The sequence below is a fragment of the Populus nigra genome, chromosome 19 (genome assembly GCF_951802175.1).
Source record: "Populus nigra chromosome 19, ddPopNigr1.1, whole genome shotgun sequence".
NCBI classification, from domain to species: domain Eukaryota; kingdom Viridiplantae; phylum Streptophyta; class Magnoliopsida; order Malpighiales; family Salicaceae; genus Populus; species Populus nigra.
This window is the reverse complement of record NC_084870.1, coordinates 12,087,174-12,114,643: the sequence shown is the minus strand read 5'-3', so window position 1 is coordinate 12,114,643 and position 27,470 is coordinate 12,087,174. Positions and strand designations below refer to the sequence as shown.

The following is a 27,470-nucleotide window of genomic DNA, read 5'->3' as shown; positions in this document are numbered from 1 at the left end:
CCTAAACTTGGTCAACATGACCTTTATTTAAAGATAAGATAAACTCAACCTAATGCTAAGTTAATTCAATACTCAGCTAACACTAAAAACTTAAGACACAATCTTCTAATCTTCAATCTTCACAGCCTTGGACTTCATTGTCTGCAGCAGTCTTGATTCCATAAAATTCAACACTCCTCCTTGGATTCAAGACTGCACATCCCAAGCTTTTCCCTTAGCTCTTCGAATCTTCCTTTAGCTAATGGTTTAGTAAACAAGTCAGCTAATTGATCATTTGTATTGCAATATTTCATCTCCAATTCACCTTCCAGCTGAAACTGTCTTAGAGCATGAAATTTGATCTTCATGTGTTTCGTTTTGTCATGAAACACAGCATTCTTTGAAATTGCTATAGCTGACATATTATCACATAGCAAATCAGTAGGATTTGATTGATCACAATCAAGATCCTTTAGCATTTTTCTCAGCCACACCAGTTGCTTGGCTGCCACATAAGCTGCTATGTACTCTGCCTCAGCTGTGGAATGTGCCACAACTGATTGTTTCTTTGAAATCCAGCTGAAAACATTCACTCCTAATGCAAAACAATACCCTGAAGTACTCATCATGCATTCATCACTACCTGCCCAATCACTGTCAGTGAAACCAACAAGCTTGTTCTCACTGTTCTTGGCAAAATGCATGCCCAGATTTTTTGTTCCCTGCAAGTACCTCAGGATTCTCTTGGCTGCCATGAAATGCGTTTGGCTTGGTTCCTGCATGAACCTAGACAAATAATTAACAGCAAAAAGTATATCAGGCCGAGAAATGGTTAAGTATAATAGGCTCCCAATCAAGCTTCTATAAACCTTCCCATCTGCTTTTGGTGCTCCATCATCTTTAACAAGTTTCAGTCCCAAAATCATAGGGGTAGAAACTTGTTTGCAATTTGCCATTGCAAAATTGGTTAGTATCTTCTGCACAAAGGTCTTTTGGCATAGGAATATTCCTTGTTTAGATTGAATTATTTCCATGCCTAAGAAATAAGACATCAACCCAAGCTCATTCATTTCAAAGACCTCCTTCATGCTTGTTTTGAACTCTTCAATCAGCTGCCCTTTATCACCCGTAATTAGAAGATCATCTACATACACAGAGACCATTAGCACATGATTATCAACATGTTTCACATATAGTGTTACCTCATTGATGCTCCTCTTGAATCCCAAACTCAGCAAGTGATCATCAAGCCTACTATACCAAGCTCTAGGAGCTTGTTTGAGCCCATAAAGAGCTTTTTTCAATAAATACACTTGGTTTGGATTTTGATTATCAAAACCTGCTGGTTGTTCAATAAATATTTCCTCATCTAACACACCATTCAAAAAAGCAGATTTCACATCTAATTGAAACACATACCAGCCCTTTTGTGCAGCAAGTGCAAGCAAAAGTTTCATTGTTTCATGCCTAGAAACAGGTGCAAAGGTGTCTGTGTAATCAATCCCAGCCTCTTGAGCATAGCCTTTTACAACCAATCTTGCCTTGTGTTTGTTGATACTTCCATCCGCATTCATCTTTGTCTTGAATATCCATTTAACACCAATAGTTTTCTTGTTTGCAGGTCTGTCAACAAGCATCCAGGTCTGATTTTTTTCAATCATATCAAGCTCCTCCTGCATAGCTTTTAACCATACCTTAGACTTCATTGCTTCTTCAATCTCGACTAGTTCAGCTTCAGCCATGGAGCACCTGTTGTAAATGTCATCTAGTGACCTTGTCCCCCTAACAGGTTCATCATCTATGTCTCTTTCATTTTCAAGTTCATCATAAAATTCTGGTTCTTCATGTTGAACTTGATCTGTCCAGTTGACTGCCAAATTCTCCCAATTCCATGATGCATCTTCTACAAACTTAACATTTCTTGCAATTATAACTTTGTTAGCCATAACATCAAATATTCTATAGGCTTTAGATTTTGAACTATAGCCTATCATCACACCTACATCAGCCTTCTTATCTAGCTTTTTTCGATTAACATCATGTATCAACATATAACATATGCAACCAAAGACTTTTAAATGCTCAACATTGGGTTTAACATCATACCAGATTTCATAAGGAGTTTTATCATCCAAAACTCTTGAAAACACACGATTTTGTATGTATGATGCTGTGTTTACAGCCTCTGCCCAAAACTTTAAGGGCATTTTCTTCTCATACATTAAGCACCTTGCCATTTCCATCAAGGTTCTGTTTTTCCTTTCACTTACCCCATTTTGTTGAGGTGTGTAAGGCACGGTCAACTGGTGTTTAATCCCTTCTTTCATCAAGTAATTCTCCAATTGTTGGGAAGTAAATTCTCCACCATTATCAGACCTTAGCATCTTCATTTTCAGTCCAGTTTCAAGTTCCACTTCTGCCTTGAACAACAAAAACTTAGAGAACACATCAGCCTTGTTTTTTAAGAAATAAATCCAACAATACCTGCTATAATCATCCACAAATAGCAAGAAATACTTTGATCCATTCAAAGATTCAACATGCATTGGCCCACACACATCTGTGTGTATGAGCTGCAATTTCGAATTTGCTCTAAAAACAGATTTTGAGAAAGCAACTTTGGTTTGCTTTCCCAATTGACAAGCCTCACAAAGATTACCTTGATCATGTATGCTTGGTAATCCACGTGCCATCTGTAACTCAGCTATTTTGTTCAATGCAACATAATTATAGTGTCCCAACCTTTTGTGCCAAAGAATTGATTCATCATTCTTGCACATGTTGGCAGTCCAACATATCTCTTTCAAATCTGCATTGAAGCATCTATTTGCCATTTTTGCACACAACAAAAGTGTCCCCATTTTATCTCTAATAACACACATTCCATCATCAAAAAATAGAGAATAGCCAGATTCTAATAGTTGACCCACACTCACCAAATTCTGATTAATATTAGGCACATACAAGACATCATGTAGAGTTTTTGTACCTGCCCTTGTGTCCACTGCTATTGCTCCTTTTCCTTCAACCTTTACAAAGTCTCCATTGCCTATCTTCACCCTTGATTTATAGCTTTTATCCAAGCTACAAAAAATTGAGAGGTCTGCTGTCATGTGGTTTGTGCAACCACTGTCAATGAGCCACACTGAATTTGTCTCCTCTGGTTTTCTGAGCATGTTGTGCATTGTAGCTACAAATAAATGCTCATCCTTTACTGCCAAGCTTTCTTCTTCTTGAGCTTGTTTTACTTCTTCTTTTCTGTTTTTGCAATATTTCTGGTAGTGCCCAAACTGATTGCAATTTCTACATTGCACCTTCTTGAACCAACACCAATCTTCAGAATGATTGGTTTTCTTGCAATACTTGCATGCAGGATATTCCTTTCTCTCCTTCACTGTCAAGTTGTTGGGTTGCCAACTACTTGAATTCTGGTGATTTGGTCTCCATTCTTTGCTTTTATCTTTCCTTCCAATCTGCTTGGTTCTGGAGAAGTTGTAAGATTGTTGCTGTTTTCCTTTGTAAGCAACAAGTGCATTCTCACTTGTTCCCTCATTTCGATAAGATTGCCTTTGTTCCACTGCTTGTAAGGCATTTACAAGATCTTGGAAACTCATCTCCGAGAAGTCTTTTGAGTCTTCCAAGGAACATATTTTATGTTCAAACTTCTCCGGTAGACACACCAATACTTTCTCCACAATTCTGGAATCAGGAAAATCTTCCCCCAACAATCTCACTTGATTAACAAGTTTAGAGATTTTTGAAGAAAAATCTATGATAGATTCTGATTCCTTCATCTTCAGCCCTTCAAATTGCCTTCTCAAGTTCATAACTTGCATTTTTCTTGATTTCTCATCTCCTTGGAATTCGGCTTTAAGCTTGTCCCAAGCTTCTTTGGCAGTCTCGCATGCCAAAATTCTGGAAAATATCTCTTCACTTACTGCATTGTGTATGCAGGTAAGTGCTCTAAAACCTTTGGCTCTCTCTTCATTGAAGTACTTGATTTGATTCATGGTTGGATCATCGTTTAGTGGAGTTGGCTCCTTGCCATAATCCACATAATCCCACAAGTCAAATGCCTTCAAATAAGCCTTCATTCTCACAGCCCAGGTGCCATAATTCACCCCTGCAAATGAAGGTGTAGTTGCTGAAAAACTGGCTCCAGAATTCATTTTTCGTTTCTCACCAAAAAATGACTTTGAATTCCCCTTTTTGTAAATCTCACCTTCCACTCGTGTTTCACACAATCCCACCTAAGATCCTAATTGCTCTGATACCAATTGTAGGAATTAAAACGAAAAAGTCAACAAAAGTCAACAAAAGTCAACTCAGATCAACCCAAAACCATGCACTGTTCAGATTCAAATCTGGAATTTCCAGAAAAATGAAGAACACGGGAAGAACACTAAAAACTGAGATTTTGCATAAAAATGGGCAGAATCGAGTTGGTTACTGCCATCCCTCTTCTTTATTTATAGATAAAAGAAATTACAAGAGTTTTAGTTGAAACCAACTTCTTCTTGTACATGATAAGCTAAAATTCAAAACTTAACTTAATCCTAATCAGCTAATTGATCAACATGATCTGTTAACTAAGAATAAACTGAACTCAATCCTAAACTTGGTCAACATGACCTTTATTTAAAGATAAGATAAACTCAACCTAATGCTAAGCTAATTCAATACTCAGCTAACACTAAAAACTTAAGACACAATCTTCTAATCTTCAATCTTCACAGCCTTGGACTTCATTGTCTGCAGCAGTCTTGATTCCATAAAATTCAACAGTCCTAAAACCATAATAGAAAGAACCTCATAAGGAGCACATATATATAGTTTCATAAAAAGTATGTGAATTATATATAAAAATATTTACAAGTATATTTCATCCATTGACAAAGTATGATTTTGGCTGATTTTGCAGGCCACTAACTGAAAATATTGAGAAAGGAGGCTCTAGTTTTGATCATGCGCCTAAAGATGCCATCAATTCCATCTTCAAGATCTTCAATGCACAACTCCAAATTGTTTAGCTTCTTTTGCACATCCATCGTCTTATCTGTTTTGCAACTGATAAGAGATTGTAAAGCAGAATCAGCCATTGCAAATCCAATCTCATTTGTTTCTTCTTCCTCACATGCTATTCTGTGGTGGTTCATCATCTTGGAAACCAATGACCAGCCGCTTTTCTTTGCTTGTGACTTCGGTTCGGAAATGAATGATAGTAATGATTCGAACACGGCAAGACTGATGGACTCAACCTCTCTTAACATGATAATCTCAGGGTACTCTTCATTAGAGAAGGTGCGCCTGTTTTCCATGCCCTTCAAGTTCCTCAAGGCCTTTTTTATTGACTTCTTTACTACTTTCCTGGATGCAATGTATTTCCTGATCTCGCTGTCAACGCCTCCTTGTCTTCTGCGAATAACAGATTGAAGCTCACGAACGAATTCTTTTGATTGCAACAGTGCATCCTGGGTAGAGTTGCACGTATCCAAGAGCCTGAGAGATCCCTCTAGGAGCTCATCGACACATTTCTGATTGCGTTGTTGTGCCAAGCCTTGTTGGGTAAGTGGCAGTTGTAGGAACTTATCAACAGAATCATACAAATCCTGAAGGCTACTTAGTTTGTGTCCTATTGATGAGGATGAAGATGATTTAGAGGTGGCCTGTGAATCTCTTACTCTGCAAATATTCTCATTAAATTCCGAAATGATTGGATGTGGTCTAGAGGGTAGACTGTTGGATCGAGCATGGAAGCTAGTTTTCTGACGGATGGGGGAGGCAGCCATTTTTATTTCTTTCTTGTAGAAAAGAAGTTTTGATGGCTGAAAATATTGATTCAATTCTGTGTGCTTTCCATCTGTTGACATCTATTGAATATATATTAGGGTAAGGGAGAAATGAGGAATCTCATCCTCTTCAACTATTAATGGCGGTAACATGTTTCAGAAAAATGGCAGCCCTGATGTCTACGCATTGTCTCTTGCTCAATAATTCAGCAACTCTCTTGAATTGAATACTAGCATTTCATCTGCAACACACGAGTGGTCATTTATTAATGCATACAATGCTAAGTCCTGAAATCTCTATTGGGATAAAGGAAGACAAGATCCGCAACTTTGGCTTCAGTATCTCTAGCCAAGTTGTAGCATGACGATAAGAGCTGCGGGTAGCCGCTGAATAACATCGCTGGATGATTCCACTTTCCCCCTAACCGAAAGACAGCCATCTAATTTTTCATTGCTTTCAATATGCTGGAATTTGAGTCTAACATGTGAGTTCCATTAAATTTCATTTGGTGCTTAATGATTAAGATTAAACAATATTTATGAGCTAAGAGAGCAAAATTTGATGTTTAACAGACTTATTTACGAGTCTACCATGTTAATTTTGCTGTATTAATCTTGACCAGACCCTGTCATCTTTCAGCACCCTTGTGTTCTTAAAACATTTAATTAATTAGAATTTACATCTGTTTTTGTCCCTTGCCATCAGCATAGAGGCAATCCTATTGAAAATTGCACTTTCATTCAACTTCTACAAAAAGAGGCTGTGGTAAATGCAATAAAAGGTTGTCAGAATAATGAGATTTTTTTCTAAGTACTCTGCAATATATGTTTATTATGTGGACTGTTGTGTGCATGCAGGCAGTATGTACTGATATTTTGGGACCTAATCTGATATGTATGGAGTATGGTCTGAAATTGCAGGAGATATGATTTTGCACAAGCTGCTAAGTAAAGGCTAGAAGTCCGTTAGATTAGGTATCGACTTCCATGTGTAGAACTGTCTCTTCCTAGCTTTCTCTATGTATTAAAAGTTATGTAAGATGCAAGTTGTAGAACAGATATGAAAGACTAGAAAATTTCACTCAACTTTTCTCTTTACTTTCTGTCTTTCTTGTTCAAAAAACCAACAAAGATAAAAAAGAAGAAGAAGAAGAAATATAGAACACACCGGGACACAATTTGAGCAACTGAGTATATGATCATTTCATTATCTATGGAATAATACATGTGTAATTCTACAATGTACAAGTATGACTATATCAAGATTGTTCCGGTTAATGGTTTAGGATGTTTAGAAAAGAGACTCGAGTTTTGATCAGATTCCTGGAAAGGTATTCAAGACCTTCTTCAATATCTTGAATGCACAATTCTAAGTTCTCGAGTTGGGTTTGAACATCCTTGATGTTATCGGATTTGCTTGTGTTCTGATCTACCAAGGCTAATAATGCCGCATCTGCTTTAGCAAACTCATTTATATCAGTTTCTTCATCTGCAGATGCTACTTTTTTATGATGCACCAGCTTGGAGACTAATGACCAACCACTAGTCCTTGCCTCTGGTCCAGAGATGAAGGAGAGAAGGGAATCAAACGCTTTGAGAGAAACTACTTCAACCTCTTTCAACATGTTAAACATGATTGTAGTTTCACGGTCACCATTAAAGGCAGTGAAGGTGCTGTTTTTTTTAATAACCTTCAAGGTCTTGTGAATTGCCCTTTTCACTACCTTCCTAGAGGTTAAATATTTCTTAACCTCACTTGTAAGACCAGTTTCAACACAACCTCTCCTGCGCAAAATCGATTGAAGTTCATGTACGCTTTCTTTTGTTTGCAACAAGGCATCTTTTGCAGCATTACACAAATCTAGGACCTGAAGAGATCCATCTAATAGCTCTTCAATCAATTTACCATTATTCTCTTGGGCTATTGCTTGTTGGTTCAGCGGTAGAAAAAGTAACTTGTTGACACAATCATGCAAATCCTGAAGGCTGCTTAGTTTGCCACCCAAGGATGATGAGGTACAGGCACCTTCAGAAGCCCTTGATCTGCATAAATGCTCATCAAGCTGAGTGATGGCTGGGTTTAATCTAGAGGGAAAACTGTTAGAACGAGCATGGAAGCCGGTTTTTTGGTTAGAAGATGAAGCCATTTTTCTTTCTCAAAGGGTAGAGACTAAAGCTGGTGAATGCGAATTATCAATCCTTGAATTTTCCTTTCTTACGTTGCAATTGCCAAAAATATATATCAAGAGGTGAGGCAGACAAGAGGAATCTCAATAATATGATTCTGATTTGGATATTCAATTATTATCAACTATGTTTGTCAATGTCTCATCCCCAGCCACATCTCCAACTCATTAGGCAACAACTATTGCTAATCTAATTATCACACACGAATGGCGTTGAACCAATTTTCTAGATAGAATTGGCCTGGAAATGTCCATATTTCAAGACATATCTGCACGAGGGGACTAATTGTTTTATTTGCTTTCGACCACAGGGTTATATCATAAATCCTGATAACATGCAAGTTGTTAATAAATTTTTTAAATGATAAACTTGATTGTATCTCAACAAGCAGGCAAGATCCGCATACTTGATTTATCAGCCTTCTCGCGGTGTCTGACTTTAGAAATTACTTTGAGGCCAGTGAGTGAACGTGGTGGACGGTTCGACTGTCTCTGTGCAGCTTAGAGCATGATAAATAACCTTGCGAATAGAAGTGTATGAATTTAAAGTTGAAGTACAGAAAATATTTTCCGTTCTGAGATTCCAACCACAAGATAACTTTTGGAAGAAGAGAATGATTTCTTTGTAATTCTGGACGTGATAAACATTGGAACTGTAAATTGGCTATCATTCTATATTATTTTCACTTTTAAAAAATTAAATGATATAAAAATTAGAGGAAAGGCATAAGCAAATGAAAAAAAGAGACAAGATTTGCTGAAGACTTCATGTATATTTGTCTATATTTCATTCATGTACAAAGATATTTACATCTAGTTTACAAAGGTGTTGAGAAGAGAGACTCTAGTTTTGATCAGACGCCTGTAAAGGTTTTCGAGTCCTTCTTCAAGTTCTTGATTGCACAAGTCGAAATCTTTGAGCTGCTGCTGCACATTCTCAAGAGACCCTGTGTTATCAGATTTGCTGGTCTTCTGATAAATGAGAGTGTGCAATGCAGAGTCCAGTTTTTCAAATCCATTCACTTCTGTTTCCTCTGTCTCACAAGCTATTCTTTTGTGATGCATTAGCTTGGACACCAAGGACCATCCACTTAGCTTTGATTGTGCTTTTGCCCCACCTGAGATGAGAGTCAGGAGAGATTCAAGCACAGTGAGAGTGACTGCTTCCACCTCTTTTAGCATACTAACTACAGCTACAGCTTCATGGTCTTTGTTGAAGGGAGAGAGTGAGGATTTATTCTCCAAATATTTCAAACCCCTCAAGGCCTTGTGGATTGTATTTTTCACCACCTTCCTAGAGGTCAAGTATTTCTTAATCTCACTCGAGACTCCAATTTCATTTCCCCTTCTTCTCCTCATGATTGATTGAAGTTCCTGAGCACATTCCTTTGTTTGCAACAAGGCATCTGTAGCCATGCTACAGACATCCAAGACTCTAAGGGATCCGTCCAATACGTCATCGACCCATTTCTCATTCTGTTCTTGGGCTAAAGATTTTTGAGTGAGGGGAAGCAGAATCAACTTATCAACACAATCATGCAAATCTTGAAGGCAACTTAGTTTGTGGCACATAGATGATGATGATGAAGAAGAGGAGGAGATTACTTGAGAAGCATTCAATCTGCTGAAATGCTCATCGATTTGTGAAGATAGAGGATGTGGCCTAGAAGGCAAGCTGTTAGAGCGAGCATGGTGGAGAGCCATTTGTTTTCTTTACAAAAGAGAAGGCCAAGAAGCTGAATTGCTGTCCTCACACATATCAGCTTGAATATATATTCCAAGGCGAGGGAGACATGACGAATCTCGAAAGCTTCGTATAATGAACCAGTAGTCATGTGATTCAGATTCAGATCTAACACCATCAGCAATGTTTATGCAATGTCTCCCTCCAGCCTGATCACCAACTCATAATACACATTTGGTAATGATTTTTATATAATCTGCAACACACGAATGGTTTCGACTCCATTTTCTATAATACAACCGCACGTAAACAGGAACTTATTTTAAGTGAGTGCATTAATTATGATCTTAACAGCTAATTTTAATTTATCGTAGAAGAGATCCGTAATCGCCATCAAGTCCATGTTTTATATCGCTGCCTCCTCCCCACCATCTCTCCAACTCATAGTGCCGAATATTTTAACTCTGAAATCACACAATTTCATTGGCATTAGTGGTAATGTTGTATGATATAAGGAACTTCAATCTAAAATATGTAGACACACGAGTGGGCTTCGCATATCAATTAATAATAACATGGTCTTGATTTATGTACAAGTGGTATCCCGGCAATATTCAGGCAATGTCTTGTCTCCTCCCCACCAGCTCCAACTCATGAATTGAACATTTACAGATGAATGATGCACGAGTGGATTTGAAATTGCCAATATGTATGACAAGAGTGTAGAATTGACACACCCGTATGGTGACAAGTCAGGTCTTCTAATTATGGTTAGCAGTACTTGGTGTATTGTTTATACTCAGAACAGTCGTAGGATTAATGAGCTCTATCCGCTCTAAAACTTGCTTTATTTACAGAAGAATACAGAACATTCATTGTTAGATAAACAAGTTTAAATGATATACCTAGGAACTAAACGAGTGTATGTCTTGTAATTAAGAAATCTGAAGGGGTGTACAATCAAAGAAAGTGGAGTAAAGGAGAAGATGCAAAAAGGATTTGACTTTCTTCTGAATGAATAGATGATCAATCGATTCCATCAGGAGCATTATCTGATTTCCTCAAAAACGACTTCCTATAATCATACTTGAAAATCATCAACATTTTGAGCATTCCTAGCTCACATCAATGCCGAAGGAGATTCCTTCTTACATCGTCCATGCTTCCATATGATCTGGGTCATACAATAGCATCCAAGCCACGCACCTATTGCTAGCGATGATAATCTCATTTTAGCTGTCCAATATCATCTGATCTAGTTGGATTGGATTCTAATTCAATTCAGTTTGTTTCAATTCCTCAGTGCGACGAGCATGTGTCTAGATTGTCGTTTTTTTTTTTGTCAGAGTTGATATAGTTACTGTAGTAGCTAAAGTGTCAGGTGTCACGATCTTCAATTGATTTGGCAGCTGGCTCGGTTCCAGGTTATGCTCTGCTAAAGTTAATTCACCACTCACCAGCTTGTGCTTGTGTCTCTGATCCAATACTGCAGCAGGGACAGTCGGACCATATCCAGCACATTTACTTACTGGCCTCATAGTAAAATCTCTACAACTTGGACGTTCACATGGATTTTTATATATGACTATTTGATCTGCCAACAAATGAAATAAATAGTCCCCTCATGCAGATATGCAGCAAAAGATGGTCATTGCCAAGCCACTTAAATTAAGGGAATTGGTGTCAATGCCACTCGTGTGCAATAATTAAGCTAGTGCTTTACATTGTCTTTTCTGTTGGTTGTCTTATGAGTTGGAGCACTGCGAAAGGAGACATTGACAAACATAGCAGATATGATTTTTTGAAGAAAATCGAAATCATGTTAATGAGATTCCTCTTGTCTTTGGCACCCCATGATATATATTTAGGCCTTTTTTTTTGAAAAAGATATATTTAGGCCGCCAACACACGAAAGGCAAATCAAAAGATACCTTGTTGCAAACAAAAAAATGCATACAAGAACTTCAATCGAGAGGTTGTGGTGAAATTGGTCTTACAAGTGAGGTTAAGAACTATTTAACCTCTAGGAAGGTATTGAAGAGGGCAATTTAAAGGGCCTTGGAGGATATGAAAAATAAATGCACCTTCTCTATCTCTAATGGAGATCATGAAACTACAACCATGCTTTACATGCTAGAAGAGGTTGAAGCAGTCTCTTTCAATGTGTTTGAATCCTTGATCACCTTCTCTGGACCAAGGACAAGGACTCCTGGTTGGTCATTAGTCTCCAAGCTGGTGCACCAGAATCTTTAAAGGGAAAATATCTCTGATCAATCTTAACTTAAATTTTAAATTCCATGTCTAAGCTGCACAAAGACAATAGAACTTGTTGAAGTTTGGTACCAAAGCTGAAATAGGATTACTTTGTAGTAATCTACTGCATTGCTATCTATCTGTTAGCTGATAGCATTATCTAGATTAGGATGTTTCTTTTAATTCATTTGTTTAAGCTTATCTAGGATTAGACTAGCTTGTTATACAACTCCTTTGATAAAGGAGAACATAGCTGGTAAATTTCTTTAGTATTTCATTTTTCTGTAATGTTTGTTTCCTTCTATAAATAAAACACTGGGGATGACAGTAACCAACTGAGATATTTTTTGCTCCTTGTTCTTTCAACTGTAAAGACTTTGTTCTTTGTTCTTTGTTCTTTTTCTCAGTTCATAAACATTAATCTGTTCTTTATATATCAGTTTTTTACAACAATTGGTATCAAAGCTTCTTCTGATCTTTGAAGGGTTTGTGAGTGAAACACAAGAGATTAAGTGAGTTTTTTTTTTCAAATGGATTCTGCAAATTTTCCAGCAAAAACACCAGTGTTCACAGGACAGAATTATGGTGTATGGGCTGTAAAAATAAAAACATATCTCAAAGCTTTTGACTTGTGGGAGATAGTGGAGAGTGATAGGCAACCAACTCCACTAGGAAACAATCCCACAGTTGCACAGATGAAATTTTTCAATGAAGAAAAGGCAAAGCTGTTCAAAGCTCTTACCTGTCTTCATAATGCTGTGAGTGAAGAAATCTTCACAAGAATTATGGCTTGTAAATCTGCCAAAGAAACGTGGGATAAATTAAAAGCAGAATTTCATGGTGATGAGAAGTCAAGGAAGATGCAAGTTTTAAATCTCAGAAGGCAATTTGAAGGTCTGAAAATGAGAGAAACCGATACCATCAAAGACTTCTCTTTTCAAATTTCGAAACTTGTGAATCAAGTGAGACTTTTGGGAGAAGATTTTTCAGATTCAAGAATTGTAGGGAAAGTTCTGGTAAGTCTACCAGAAAAATTTGAGCATAAAATTTGTTCTTTAGAAGATTCTAAAGATTTCTCTGAAATGAGCCTGCAAGAACTGGTAAATGCATTGCAAGCTGTGGAGCAAAGACAAGCTTATAGACAAGAAGGAACAAGTGAAGGAGCTCTTGTTGCAGTTTACAAGGAGAAGAGTCGGGCTAAGAATTTTTACAGAAACAATCAAGAAGAAAAAAGAGAAAAAGGGAGAGGCTGGCAATCCAATAACTGGCAACAGAACAACAACATCTTCACTGAAGGGAAAGAGAAGAAAGAACATTTTCCTGCTTGCAAATTCTGTCAGAAAACAAATCATCTTGAAGCCTGGTGTTGGCTCAAGAATGCACAATGTCGAAACTGCAAGAAATTGGTCACATTCAAAGATTCTGCAAAAATAAAGCAGAACCAGAAAAACAAGCTCAAGTAGCCGAGAGTTCAGAAGTGGAGGAAGATTTTTTATTCATGGCTACAATACAGGAGATGTGTAACACAACCAAGGTAAATGACTCATCATGGCTTATTGATAGTGGCTGCACTAATCAAATGACTGCAGATCTGAGCTTATTCAAAGATTTGGATAAAAGCTATCTATCTAGAGTTAGAATTGGAAATGGAGACTATGTGAAGGTTGAAGGAAAAGGAGCAATTGAAGTAGAAACTTTGTCAGGTACAAAAACTCTTAAAAATGTTTTTTATGTGCCTAAGATCAATCAGAATCTAGTTAGTGTGGGACAATTAATTGAATCTGGTTACTCAATATTCTTTAATGATGGAGTATGTGATATTAAAGATAAAAATGGAGTGCTACTGCTTTCTGCAAAAATGATGAATAGAAGTTTTAATGTTGATTGGAGAGAAGTATGTTTGAGTGCTAACACTTGTGAGAACAATGAATCTGTTCTTTGGCACAAACGGTTGGGGCACTTCAATTATGCAACTTTAAAGAGAATAGTTGACATGCAGATGACTCACGGTTTACCAGATATACAGGAACAAAAGAGTATTTATGAAGCCTATCAGTTAGGAAAACAAACTAGAGTTGTTTTTCCTAACAATACATTCAAAGCACTGTCAAAACTCCAGCTTGTACACACATATATGTGTGGGCCGATGCATAATGAATCATTGAATGGTTCAAAGTATTTTTTTCTATTTGTTGATGATTATAGTAGATTCTGCTGGATTTACTTTTTGAAATCAAAATCTTATGTGTTTGCTGAGTTTGTTAAATTCAAAGCAACAGTTGAACTAGAAACAGGAAACAGGTTTGAAGATCTGAGAGGAAGAATTAGAATGTGTAGCTTTGGAACCAAAGAGGAGTGTTGAAGTTTGGTACCAAAGCTGGAACATGATTACTTTGTAGTAATCTACTGCATTGCTATTTATCTGTTAGCTGATAGTTATCCATCTGTTAGCTGATAGCATTATCTAGATTATGATGTTTCTTTTAATTCATTTGTTTAAGCTTATCTAGGATTAGACTAACTTGTTATACAACTCCTTTGATAAAGGAGAACATAGCTGGTAAATTTCTTTAGTGTTTCATTTTTCTGTAATGTTTGTTTCCTTCTATAAATAAAACACTGGGGATGACAGTAACCAACTGAGATATTTTTTGCTCCTTGTTCTTTCAACTGTAAAGACTTTGTTCTTTGTTCTTTGTTTTTTTTATTCTTTATTTTTTATCCCAGTTCATAAATATTAATCTATTATTTATATATCAGTTTTTTACAACAGAACCGTCCAGAATATTTACTTACCCGCCTCAGTAATTTCAAAACTTTAACTTAGTGCGAAGGCTGATAAATCAACTATACATATCTTACCTGCTTCTTGAGCAACAATCAGGCCTGTCATTTAAGAATTTTATAAACAACTTGCACGTTTACATGAATTTTTCTGCGACCATTTGATCGCAAGCAGATAAAACAAATAGTCCCCTCGTGCAGAAATGTCTTGAAACATGGACATTTCCCGGCCAATTCTATCTAGAAAATTGGTGTCAAGCCATTCTCGTGTGATAATTAGATTAGCAATAGTTGTTGCCTAATGAGTTGGAGATGTGGCTGGGGATGAGACATTGACAAACATAGCTGGTAATAATTGAATATCCAAATCAGAATCAGGTTACTGAGATTCCTCTTGTCTGCCTCACCTCTTGATATATATTTTTGGCAATTGCAACGCAAGAAGGAAAATTCAAAGATTGATAATTCGCATTCGCCAGCTTTAGTCTCTCCCCTTTGAGAAAGAAAAATGGCTTCATCTTCTAACCAAAAAACCAGCTTCCATGCTCGTTCTAACAGCTTTCCCTCTAGATTAAACCCCGTCATCACTCTGCTTGATGAGCATTTATGCAGATCAAGGGCTTCTGAAGGTGCCTGTACCTCATCATCCTTGGGTGGCAAACTAAGCAGCCTTCAGGATTTGCATGATTGTGTCAACAAGTTACTTTTTCTACCGCTGAACCAACAAGCAATAGCCCAAGAGAATAATGGTAAATTGATTGAAGAGCTATTAGATGGATCTCTTCAGGTCCTGGATTTGTGTAATACTGCAAAAGATGCCTTGTTGCAAACAAAAGAAAGCGTACATGAACTTCAATCGATTTTGCGCAGGAGAGGTTGTGTTGAAACTGGTCTTACAAGTGAGGTTAAGAAATATTTAACCTCTAGGAAGGTAGTGAAAAGGGCAATTCACAAGGGCTTGAAGGTTATTAAAAAAAACAGCACCTTCTCTGCCTTTAATGGTGACCGTGAAACTACAATCATGTTTAACATGTTGAAAGAGGTTGAAGTAGTTTCTCTCAAAGCGTTTGATTCCCTTCTCTCCTTCATCTCTGGACCAGAGGCAAGGACTACTGGTTGGTCATTAGTCTCCAAGCTGGTGCACCATAAAAAAGTAGCATCTGCAGATGAAGAAGCTGATATAAATGAGTTTGCTAAAGCAGATGCGGCATTATTAGCCTTGGTAGATCAGAACACAAGCAAATCCGATAACATCAAGGGTGTTCAAACCCAACTCGAGAACTTAGAATTGTGCATTCAAGATATTGAAGAAGGTCTTGAATACCTTTCCAGGACTCTGATCAAAACTAGAGTCTCTTTTCTAAACATCCTAAACCATTAACCGGAACAATCTTGATTTAGTCATACTTGTACATCGTATAAATACACATGTATTATTCCATAGATAATGAAATGATCATATACTCAGTTGCTCAAATTGTGTCCCGGTGTGTTCTATTTTTCTTTTTCTTTTTTTTATCTTTGTTGGTTTTTTGAACAAGAAAGACAGAAAGTTAAGAGAAAAGTTGAGTGAAATTTTCTAGTCTTTCATTTCTGTTCTACCACTTGCAGGTTACATAACTGATAATACATAGAGAAAGCTAGGAAGAGACAGTTCTACACATGGAAGTCGATACCTAATCTGACGGACTTCTAGCCTTTATTACTTAGCAGCTTGTGCAAAATCATATCTCCTGCAATTTCAGACCATACTCCATACATATCAGTTTAGGTCCCAAAATATCAGTACATACTACCTGCATGCACACAACAGTCCACATAATAAACATACATTGCATTTACCACAGCCTCTTTTTTTGTAGAAGTTGAATGAAAGTGCAATTCTCAATAGGATTACCTCTATGTTGTTGGTAAGGGACAAAAACAGATGTAAATCCTAATTAAGAACATAAGGGTGCTGAAAGATGACAGGGTCTGGTCAAGATTAATACAGCAAAATTAACATGGTAGACTCTTAAATAAGTCGGTTCTTCTAACGTCAAATCTTGCTCTCTTAGCTCATAAATATTGTTTAATCTTAATCATTAAGCACCAAATGAAATTTAATGGAACTCACACGTTGACTCAAATTCCTGCATATCAAACGCAATGAAAAATCAGATGGTTGTCTTTTGGTTAGGGGGAAAGTGGAATCATCCAGCAAAGTTATCCAGTCACTACGTACCAGCACCTCTTATCGTTACGCTACAACGTGGCTAGCTAGAGATACTGAAGCCACTGGTGTGGATCTTGTCTTCCTGTTTACCGACAGAGATTTCAGGACCTAGCATTGAATGCATTAATAAATGACCGCTCGATCGTGTGTTGCAGATGAAATGCTAGTCAGATTAAAAATAAATGCACCTTCTCTATCTCTAATGGAGATCATGACTCAAGTTCCAGGACATTGAAAGCAATGAAAAATTAGATGGTTATCTTTCGGTTAGGGTGAAAGTGGAATCATCTAGCTTCAGCGGTTACCCGCAGCTCTTATCCTTATGCTACAACTTGGCTAGAGATATATATTGAAGCCAACGTTGCGGATCTTGTCTTCCTGTTTCCCAAAAGAGATTTCGGGACTTGGTATTGTATGCATCAATGTTAAATCGGATCAAATAGGATTTCCTATTTGCATATGTTAAATAAATTGAATTAAAAATGGTATTATTTAAAAAAAAATTAAAAAGAAGTTAAAAATGGTATTACTTAAAAAATAATTTAATTTTTTTATATAAATTTTTCAGTAGCAAAAACAAGTATGTTCATAATAACTTTGTTTTCAATCATATTTTCAAGTATATATAAGTTTAACATTAATTATTTAATTAGGGAAGGAGAAAGAAAACTACTTTTTTATTAAAAAAATTAAAATTAAAATTAAAATTTTAAAAAATAATTGCTACTATAATATTAAGTTAAATAGACTCTAAATATATCACATTAAAAGGTAATTATAACTGGCAGAGTATACAAAAATAACGCCTTCCATAAGAAATTGGAAGACCATGTTCTCAAATTAATATTTGATACTATAAGAAAAAAAATCCTACAAGGAAAGGAGCAAATTCTAATGTCTGTAATGATGGAAATTATGTTCATTCTAATTTTTTTTTAAGGCCGGAAATTATTCGTTCAGTTAATTTGTCGTTATTGCAACATATTTCGTGTATTAAGTTCGTGAACAAAGACACGATGGTTCTTTTTTCTATAATAAGTCACATGGTTGTTTGATGCCAAGTCACGTGGTTCAAGAAAAACAATTTTTTTCCCCTTTATCTAAATTAATTCATAGAAAATGTTTTTTTTCCTTTTTTTTTTCTTTTGGAATAAAGCACATGGTTCATGATTTTGTATCAAGTGATTAAAAAAAATGCTACGTTGTTGTGATTTGTTTTATTTGAATTAACAAATGCTTATTTCACGATAGATTGACGAAATGGATACGGACCCCACCTCATCCTTCTTGCTCCTGTATTAACAGTATTATTTATCTGTAAATTAATTCTTAATTAATTTGATATACTAGAATTAATTTTATTCTTAAGCAGCTTGAGCAAGCATTATCAATGGAAAGGAATTCCGTGGCTTACTTACGGAAACTCTCAAAGAACATGGTCTGGTTCTCAAGGGATAACTTCTAATAAAATAGAGAATAAGAATCAAAAGTCTTATTCTTACTTTATAGTTGGAACAGCATGATAATTAAAATCTCATTACGATTCCCTAATTTTCATTTCGATTCATGCAATCTCATTCTTAACTTTTCATTCCTGGTAACCCAATGATTTAAAGAACTTTGAACTCTCAATTTATTTTTAAGAAAAATTAAAAGAAAAGCTCATATGCACTTAATCAATCTAATTTTTTTTTTCCTTTTTTATTTCATGGAAGTAAGTTGTGGTGGCAGATGACACTTATGTTATCGTTTTTCCATGTAAAACAACAAAGCTCACATGCACTTAATCAATCTGATTTATTTTTCTTTTTCTTTTTCTTTTTTTTTCCTACGAGGAAGTTGTCGTACCTTCTTGATCAACATGGAAATGATGGGGACAAAGATGGCACTTTTGCTGCCGTCTCCAGTGAAAATTAACATGAAGCTTTATTACAAATTAATTATAAGGACCGAAATGCCATCGTATACCTCTATTATTAGCTATATATACCCAGATGCTTTCACCTTCTCAATCATCAACGAACTCAAGCATTTAACAAGAAATGAGTGTTTGGGCATTCACATTCTTCTCCTTATTCTTGTCCCTTTCGGTTAGAGGCTCAGCTGAGCAATGCGGTCAGCAAGCCGGGGGTGCCTTGTGTCCTGGAGGCCTATGTTGTAGTTCTTATGGTTGGTGTGGGACAACGGATGTTTATTGTGGTGATGGTTGTCAGAGCCAGTGTGATGGAGGAGGTGGAGGTGGGGGTGGGGGTGGAGGTGGAGGTGATGGTTACTTAAGTGATATCATCCCAGAATCAATGTTTGATGATATGCTCAAGTATAGAAATGATCCTCGATGTCATGCTGTTGGGTTCTACACCTATGATGCTTTTATCTCCGCTGCCAAGGAATTCCCTGATTTTGGTAACACTGGTGATGATCTGATGCGTAAAAGGGAGATTGCTGCTTTCCTGGGCCAGACATCTCATGAAACTACCGGTAGGGCTTTATTTTTTTTATATAATTTCCTGCTCGTAACATCAATTAATGTCATTTAGGATGCCTAGGTTGATTAGACTCGGTGTCCAAACTCATTCTGTAATTAATTAAATAAGGTTATCCTTGGTTTATTAATTTCCTTGTCTCTGATTTGACAATACATACTCCTACATAAAGGAGGGTGGCCAACTGCACCTGATGGCCCATACGCTTGGGGATATTGCTATCTTAGGGAAATAAATTGTCAAGATTATTGTGAACCAGCATCCAAATATCAATGTGTTGCAGGCAAGCAATATTGTGGCCGAGGACCAATCCAACTTTCATGGTAATTCCGCAAGGCCTTGACTAGCTGAGTCGTTTGATTTAGTTTATTGGTTAAGTAATTTTTTTATACATGGAAGATATATTGTGAAGTACTTTGAATCAAAAGAAAAGGCCAAATCCAGCAAAACATTATTAGATCTTGATTTGCATTGAGTTAGTTTATTAACATGTGGTGCAGGAACTATAATTATGGCCTATGCGGAGACGACTTGAATTTGCAACTGTTACAAGAACCAGAACTTGTTGAAACTGATCCTGTCATTTCCTTCAAGACAGCACTCTGGTTTTGGATGACACCACAGGCCCCAAAGCCCTCTTGTCACGCAGTCATCACTGGAAATTGGACACCGAGCGCGGCAGACTCGGAGGCTGGTAGGGTTCCAGGCTATGGTGTGATAACAAACATCATCAATGGTGGCATTGAATGTGGTAAGGGAGGGCCAAATGATGCAAATGAGGATCGCATTGGGTTCTACAAGACATACTGTGATTCACTCGGAACAACCTATGGCTCCAATCTTGACTGCTACCAGCAAGAGCCTTTTGGAAATGGACTCTTGGGATTGAAGGACACCATGTAATTTGATGTTGAAGCTATCATGTCTTGAAATAATAATAGCTATTTCCACCAGTAGGATTAAATCATACTGTGGAAAGTCCAAAGCCTTTTCTATTTTCTTAATAGAGTTGCGGAGCTTTTGATGGTTTTTGACACCAGGTGCAACTGTAACCCATAAAACAAGATAAAAAAACCCCTAGTATCAATTTAAATTACATAGAAGAAGAAAAGAAGTCAGGAACATCGCTGTTACCTAGTTATCTATATATATCATCACTTAAAGATTCTTTGAAAGAGTCTAGCTAATAATCAAGGTGCAGCTAGCATAATAAAGTCCGGTCTATATTGGTGGCCAGGAAAAAGATTGAGGGTGATTTTTATGAGCAGCAGATAAAACTAGATTTTTCTAGGTTTAATGGACCAGTAACATCTAAAAGAAAAATACTCTGAGTGTATATATAGGTGATGGGAAGAGAATAAATGATATTTTTTAAATTTAAATATTTGTTAAACCGTATTTAAATTTATATTAAACCTGTATTATGTTAAACTTGTGTTATCTAGACATATATGAAATATAGAGAAATGAAAATTTAAAAAATAAATTTATATATATATTTTTAATATAAATATATTAAAAATATCTAAGTTATAATGTATTTTGTATAAATATCTCATTAATATCCAAAGAAATTTATAAAAATATCTATAAATATATGTAAATTATTGTACAATACTATAATAATAGTGAGAATAATAAAGAAAAATGATTGGATCAACCAAGCAAATACCAGGTTGTCCGATGCTGGTGGGCCTGACTAGGCTCACCTAAACTATCCGATATGAGCGTACCCGAATCCTGATTGGACAATCATGCCACGTGTAAATTAACATTCTTGGAACGATATTGTTCAAGTGCATGAACCAAACTAGACCTAATTAGTAGCTAGCAATGTCCCATTTCACTTTTTGAGTATCTCCGTCTTGAAAAAGTCAAACACGGTAGAGTTGATAATTCTACGAGTGAAGTAATCTATTTTGTTTAAGAGCTATAGTTATTATTTTTCTAGTGACAGGCTCGAGTCCGTAGGTAGGTTTATTTGAAACATCATAAGTTATATGACAATAAAGTTTTTTTGATTTTTATTTTTTTATAATTTTTACTTTGGATTTTAGGATTAGTGTTGACAAATATTTATTTTTCTGAATATAAATAAATATCAATTAACATACAAGTTGATTTGAAAGGATTCCTAGCTCTTGAAATAAAATAAATAAGTAAATTGATTTTATACCATCAAAGTCGAGAAAGATTTTGAGGATATAAAAAAAGAAGGAACTAAAGGTGGAGGAAAACATATACTAATAAAATAATATTTTTCTCTACTGAAAGAAAGAGGAAGATGAATAAAAAATGTTTTTTATTGGTATTTTTCTCACCAAGAAATTGATTAACCCTCGGCCCACAACAAACAATAAATCATCTCCAATTTCCACGTCTTGAGAAGAACTTATCTGAAGTACCTACTTTCTTGTCCTAATGTAAATAACTCCCAAATATGACTTAAATATTATTAAAGATCATATTCCTACATGAACCTTTGTGATAGAATTTCAAAGCTCGATATCTCTTCTTCTCTCTAATGGATTTCCAACAAATTAACCCCGGTCAATACGACACTATCCCTGATCAACCGGTGTCCATCGTACTCTAAAGTGATAGGCCAGCATCAGCTGATATTTACAGCACAAGTCACGCACATGAAGCTAGAGATTAATCTATGTTATCGAGAAAAAAAAAGTTAAGAAAAAGATGGCAGAAGACAAGACCCTAAAAGCCGCCATGTACTGTTCATCACTTTACTATATCTTCTCTTTACTTAATACATAGATGCTAAATCCTCATGAGGTCAGACCATTATGGTTTAAAATCATCTAGAAAAGTACTAGATTGGATAAATGAGCAGCCAGCATTATTGAAATAGTCCACAGTTTTTATTAACAAGAGACAGATGTATTAAGTAGCCATGTTTCCCCTATATATACTAATGCTGTTACGATCTCAAAATCATCAAAATCCCAAACAAAACACTTCAAAATGAAGATTTGGGCCTTCACGGTTTTCTCTCTATTGCTGTCCCTTTTACTAGGAGGCTCAGCTGAGCAGTGTGGAAGCCAGGCTGGGGGTGCCCTGTGTCCGGGAGGTCTATGTTGTAGCCAATTTGGTTGGTGTGGCAGCACTAATGATTACTGTGGTACCGGCTGCCAAAGCCAGTGCGGTGGTGCGGGCGGAGGAGACCTTGGCAGTATCATCTCAAGTGCGAAGTTTGATGAGATGCTTAAACATAGAAATGATGGTGGATGCCCTGGCAAGGGATTCTACACTTACAATGCTTTCATCTCAGCTGCCAATGCCTTCCCTGGCTTTGGCACTACTGGTGATGCTGACACTCGTAAAAGGGAGATCGCTGCTTTCTTGGGCCAAACCTCTCATGAAACTACTGGTTCGTTTAATCAGTCTCAAACCTAATTAATCAGCTTAGTTTATATACTTCTTCAAATAACATTATGTATCAGAGGAATATTAGTAAGTTAATTATCATGATTTCATTTGATGAGTGTACATGTAGGAGGGTGGCAAACTGCACCTGATGGTCCATACGCTTGGGGATATTGCTTTGTCAAGGAACAAAATCCTGGATCTTATTGTTCTCCAAGTTCCACGTATCCATGTGCTGGTGGCAAGCAATATTATGGCAGAGGTCCGGTCCAACTTTCATGGTAAGTCCAGATTTTTTATTATTGTTATCTGGTAGGTATTTTGTTTCTTCATTTCTGAGTTTACATATTCATCCACCCATTTTGAAGCATTAAAAATCAAATTGAAAGAATTCAAGTGTGTGTATATATTTTTTATTTAGCACAACTTTGCAGTGAAGTTAATTTAATTTGATAAATATAACACAGGAACTACAACTACGGGCAGTGTGGAAAAGCTATAGGAGTGGATTTATTAAACAATCCTGACCTTGTCGCAACCGATCCAGTAATTTCCTTCAAGACAGCAATTTGGTTTTGGATGACAGCACAGTCTCCAAAGCCCTCATGCCATAGTGTCATCACTGGGAAATGGTCACCTTCCGGTGCTGATTCGGCAGCTGGTCGGGTTCCAGGCTATGGTGTGTTAACAAACATTATCAATGGTGGGCTTGAATGTGGTATGGGGTGGAAGCAACAGGTGGAGGATCGTATTGGGTTCTACAAGAGGTACTGTGACTTGCTTGGAGTTGGATATGGAAACAATCTTGACTGCTACAACCAAAAGTCATTTGCAAATGGACTCTTGGACTTGGTAGACTCCATGTAATTTTGTCACGTCGTTCTGTAATCTGTATGCCTAACAAAATATAAAAATAAAACGTTCCCTGTTCTGAGTCAAATAAAAAAAATGACCCGTGTACGTTTTTTTTATCTATCCATGCCTTCAAGTTTTATGCCCACTGCGCTCCTTTTACAGACAAGATATATATAGAGAATAGTTGTTTTTGCTGGTAGAGTTGGGGACACAAATTAATTAAGCAGCCCGAAAATGGATGGGAAAATTGATTAGAGCAATTTATAACTCTTCTATGTAGTTGTAAACTTGGAGCAACCCAAGACTGACTTAACCTTTGGATTAAAAAAATAAAATAAAATAAAATAAAACCTGCTCGGCTGACCTAATCATAAATATTTATCTACTTGCTAACTCAATTAAAACCCAATCCTCAAAGCTATTGACTTTTTTAAAAAAGAAATTGAACAAACAATATTATTTTATTTTTTCTTAAAAATTAATTTAAAAATTCACTCTCTCAATCCGTAATCAATATCTGTCTCGGGTTAACTCAGATTGGGTTGCTCTTCTGTGTCACTCTTCTAGATTTTGGATTAGACTATTCGAAGCTAGATTTATGCCTTTAAGCTCAAAATTATGTTGACTACATTTACTATTGAGTCTGTCTAAGAGCCCACAACCACTTCTAGGAACCCACATCTTTGGACCAAAGGCTTGGATCGTGTAGAGGACTCATTGGTCCCGACCTGACTCCAGCTTTCTACTTTTTTCTTTTTTAAAAAAAAAAAAACCTTATTAAAAAAATCACATAATCAGATCCTAAATAATTAAAATATAAAAAATAATAAACTTCCATTTTCGAACCACAACACTATAAAATTAATATTTCTAAATAAAACAACAAAAACTATAACATAATTCATCCATGTACACAATATAAACAAAATAAAAAAGATAAAATATAAAAAAAAATAATATCAGGTATGGACAGAATATTAGAAAAGGTAAACCCGCACCCTAACTCTCTATTATAGTAAAACTTGATCATATCCTACTCATATTAAATTTGATTAAAATATGACATATTGATTAAAATTTATTTGAATTGATATGATATAATCAATGAATCAAATTCTAGTCACATTTAAATTTTTTTTCTTTAATATATTGATCATTTCCTCTAACATATTTTCCCTTTTCTCTCTCTCTCTCTCTATCACATTCTAGTCTCAATAACAAAGTTTCTCATTAAGATGGATTAAATAAAAATCAATTAATTTTTGAATCAGAATATAATACAGAAGAGGACATGTCACTTGGGTCTTTATTGGATGAACAATAATTCCCAATAAATATATACGATTATCTCAGTGATCAACAAATTAATTCTTAAGACTAAATGAAGCTTTGGGTCTTGGAAGTTTTCTCGCTAAAATTATTGTTGTCATTTCTAGATAGTGTTTGAGATAAATTTTTTTGATGTTTTTTAAAAATATATTTTTTTTGAAAAAATATTAAACTAATATTTTTTTTAGTATTTTTTATAATTTTAATATACTGATATTTAAAATTAAAAAATAATTATTTTAATATTTTTTAATAAATACTTTAAAAATCACATGTAACACACATTGCGGAAATCTTAATAGGGGTTAATTGTGCAGCCAATATGGTTGGTGGGTAACATTAATCATTCTGGACTAATTCAAATTTTATTTATTTATTTTTTAACCAATATTTGCGACTATAAATTGGATTACAAATTCCCATAAAAAATTTCAAAATTTTAAAATTGTGATCGCAAATTCAAACCGATTTACTTTTTGTTACGTGTGCTTTTTACCGAATATTTTCGGTCACAATTCCATCACAAAGCGTGTTTGTGAAGGATTTTTGCTTGTTTATAACTGAAAATTCGATCACAAAAATAGCTGTTTTTTGAGTACACTACCCTAACCTAGCATTAGATATACACACAACTATTTTGTTGTATCTGTCGCGGGGCGATGTTGTCTGGCAATAATAAAGGCTCTTTGTCGTGTCTCTTATGTAAGGTGTAGTGTGTTGGGAAGAATTTTTAAATTTAATTAAAAAATTATAATTAATGTTTAGGAGTCGCCACATTATATTATGGTCACTAAGAACTTATGATCTGCGAGAATATGGATAAGGGACTGGTTGTGCAAGGGGAAGACGCATCACCCCAGTGCACCCTACCTAAGGTAAGCTGCATTGTTGTTTGATTGTTTATTCTAAGTCAAGTTTCTATGCGTTGGTCTTTTCTAAGGTTCAAAGCAGATCTCTCTTCATGAGAGAGTCTCTACCTTCTCGCGTTAAGTCCTAACCGTTCCAAAGTCTAAATTTTAGCATCGCATTTATTTGCACTTTGTATCTATAATACCTGAGGGTGTACTTTATCGTGTAATTTTACACCTACAAATATTAAAGTCTACATCTGGATCCTAAAAAATTGAAAAAAGGTTTTTTATAATTTGGTCAAACCCTAATGAATGATCATAAACTGGTTATGATATTGATTTTTGGATTTTTTAAAACATGAAAAAGATGCAAAAATTTTTTTATGAAAAATATGCTTGGAAAAATCTTAGGACTTGATCGTATGCAATAAAATATTTTTTATTTTTGAAAATGTTTTGAAATTTTTTATTTTTAAAATATTTTGGAGAAAACCAGGTATTTTAATATTGAATTTGTATTTTACAGTGTAAATATACAACCTGATATTATGCAAAATTGGTAGAAAAATATTTGAGAAAATCACAATTTTTTCAAAGGGTTTTTGGAATTTTTTGTTTTTTTAAAAAATATATATAATATAATACTATATATTAATTAAATATTATTAAAACATGTGGGCTGGGCCGGCTCAGATAAATAGGCCAGGCGCAACCCAAGGAAAAGGCAGGCCAACAGTGAAGTTTTTTCTCTTTGGGGTGGGCCGGACCCGGCCCATACATATCATCTAGGCCAAATCAAGTCCGGCCCACCTCCCATATTAATTATTTATGCAGAAACGTGAACAGTTACTGTTCACGTTCTGCATGCAACCAAACGGCTGTAGAAGTTGTAGACGGGCGGAGTGAAGTGGAAGGCAACCTTGTGGATTAGAAGGAGCTGCTATCACCGGCCTAGCGTGGAGTTGGCAAAGGTGCTGGTGGAAGAAATGGTGGCGGTGTTCGCTGCTTGTGGCGGAGGAAGAAAAAAGAAGAAACAGAAGAAGAAAATCTGCAGAGGGAGAGGGAAGACCTCGCGGTGGCTACCCCTATCGCCGGTGAGGATTTGGGTTCGTGGGGAGGCTTAGCAGTCGTTTATTGGTGGAGGAGAAAGGTTTATGTGGGGTCTTCAACGGCTGAAGATGCGTTGGATAGAGAAAGAGAGAAGAAATATGCTGAAACCGGAAAAATCTGGTATTTTAGCTAAGTTTGGACCCGATTTTCTCTTCCCTTAGGCCATAAAATCCATCTCTATTTATAGGCGGTGGAAGAGGGTAATTTTGTCAACACTAGAGAAAAATTTCAGCACTTGATTCAGATGGGAAGGATCCCAACCATTAGCTCAAACTAGGCATGGTGCACTCTCAAATTGTTAAATCTGCAGCTGCAGGCTGCTTGAGTTGGCCTCTTTGGGCTGGTTCCACGTTTGTTTACCAGTGAGCCAGTGAAGACCATACTCGGACGTAGAGGGATGTCTGGTGATCAGTTTCGTGCAAGTTTTGGCAAATTTGATGGACGTTAGGTACATTAAATGCAGCTGCAAAGTAGGTAACCGGACCAGCTATTTTAGAGAATTAAAGAAGAAGATGAACAATACCAGAATTTTTTTGGCCAAAGTTCATTTCAGTCTTTTCTCTTTCAATTG

The 27,470-nt window shown here is 36.0% G+C and overlaps 7 protein-coding genes across 7 annotated transcripts; 4 read left to right on the top strand and 3 right to left on the bottom strand.

Annotated features, from left to right (window-relative positions):
* Positions 1–4,809: 4,809 nt before the first annotated feature.
* Positions 4,810–5,933, bottom strand: LOC133680605 (uncharacterized). The gene has a single exon (XM_062103631.1). It carries the CDS (start codon positions 5,847–5,849, stop codon positions 4,905–4,907), a length of 945 nt encoding a protein of 314 aa, XP_061959615.1. The 5' UTR covers positions 5,850–5,933; the 3' UTR covers positions 4,810–4,904.
* Positions 5,934–6,946: 1,013 nt separating this feature from the next.
* LOC133679103 (uncharacterized) lies at positions 6,947–7,974 on the bottom strand. The gene has a single exon (XM_062101615.1). It carries the CDS (start codon positions 7,913–7,915, stop codon positions 7,043–7,045), a length of 873 nt encoding a protein of 290 aa, XP_061957599.1. The 5' UTR covers positions 7,916–7,974; the 3' UTR covers positions 6,947–7,042.
* Positions 7,975–8,707: 733 nt separating this feature from the next.
* On the bottom strand, positions 8,708–9,693 carry LOC133680614 (uncharacterized). The gene has a single exon (XM_062103643.1). It carries the CDS (start codon positions 9,656–9,658, stop codon positions 8,768–8,770), a length of 891 nt encoding a protein of 296 aa, XP_061959627.1. The 5' UTR covers positions 9,659–9,693; the 3' UTR covers positions 8,708–8,767.
* Positions 9,694–12,421: 2,728 nt separating this feature from the next.
* LOC133680216 (uncharacterized) lies at positions 12,422–13,354 on the top strand. The gene has a single exon (XM_062103023.1). It carries the CDS (start codon positions 12,422–12,424, stop codon positions 13,352–13,354), a length of 933 nt encoding a protein of 310 aa, XP_061959007.1.
* Positions 13,355–15,133: 1,779 nt separating this feature from the next.
* LOC133680663 (uncharacterized) lies at positions 15,134–16,152 on the top strand. Its single transcript, XM_062103697.1, has one exon. It carries the CDS (start codon positions 15,184–15,186, stop codon positions 16,054–16,056), a length of 873 nt encoding a protein of 290 aa, XP_061959681.1. The 5' UTR covers positions 15,134–15,183; the 3' UTR covers positions 16,057–16,152.
* Positions 16,153–18,897: 2,745 nt separating this feature from the next.
* Positions 18,898–20,407, top strand: LOC133679449 (acidic endochitinase WIN6). The gene is made up of 3 exons (XM_062102052.1): positions 18,898–19,368; positions 19,546–19,696; positions 19,874–20,407. Exons 1-3 carry the CDS (start codon positions 18,933–18,935, stop codon positions 20,274–20,276), a joined length of 990 nt encoding a protein of 329 aa, XP_061958036.1. The 5' UTR covers positions 18,898–18,932; the 3' UTR covers positions 20,277–20,407.
* Positions 20,408–22,263: 1,856 nt separating this feature from the next.
* Positions 22,264–23,808, top strand: LOC133679484 (probable inactive chitinase-like protein LaCIC). The gene is made up of 3 exons (XM_062102089.1): positions 22,264–22,758; positions 22,885–23,035; positions 23,222–23,808. Exons 1-3 carry the CDS (start codon positions 22,353–22,355, stop codon positions 23,619–23,621), a joined length of 957 nt encoding a protein of 318 aa, XP_061958073.1. The 5' UTR covers positions 22,264–22,352; the 3' UTR covers positions 23,622–23,808.
* Positions 23,809–27,470: the final 3,662 nt, after the last annotated feature.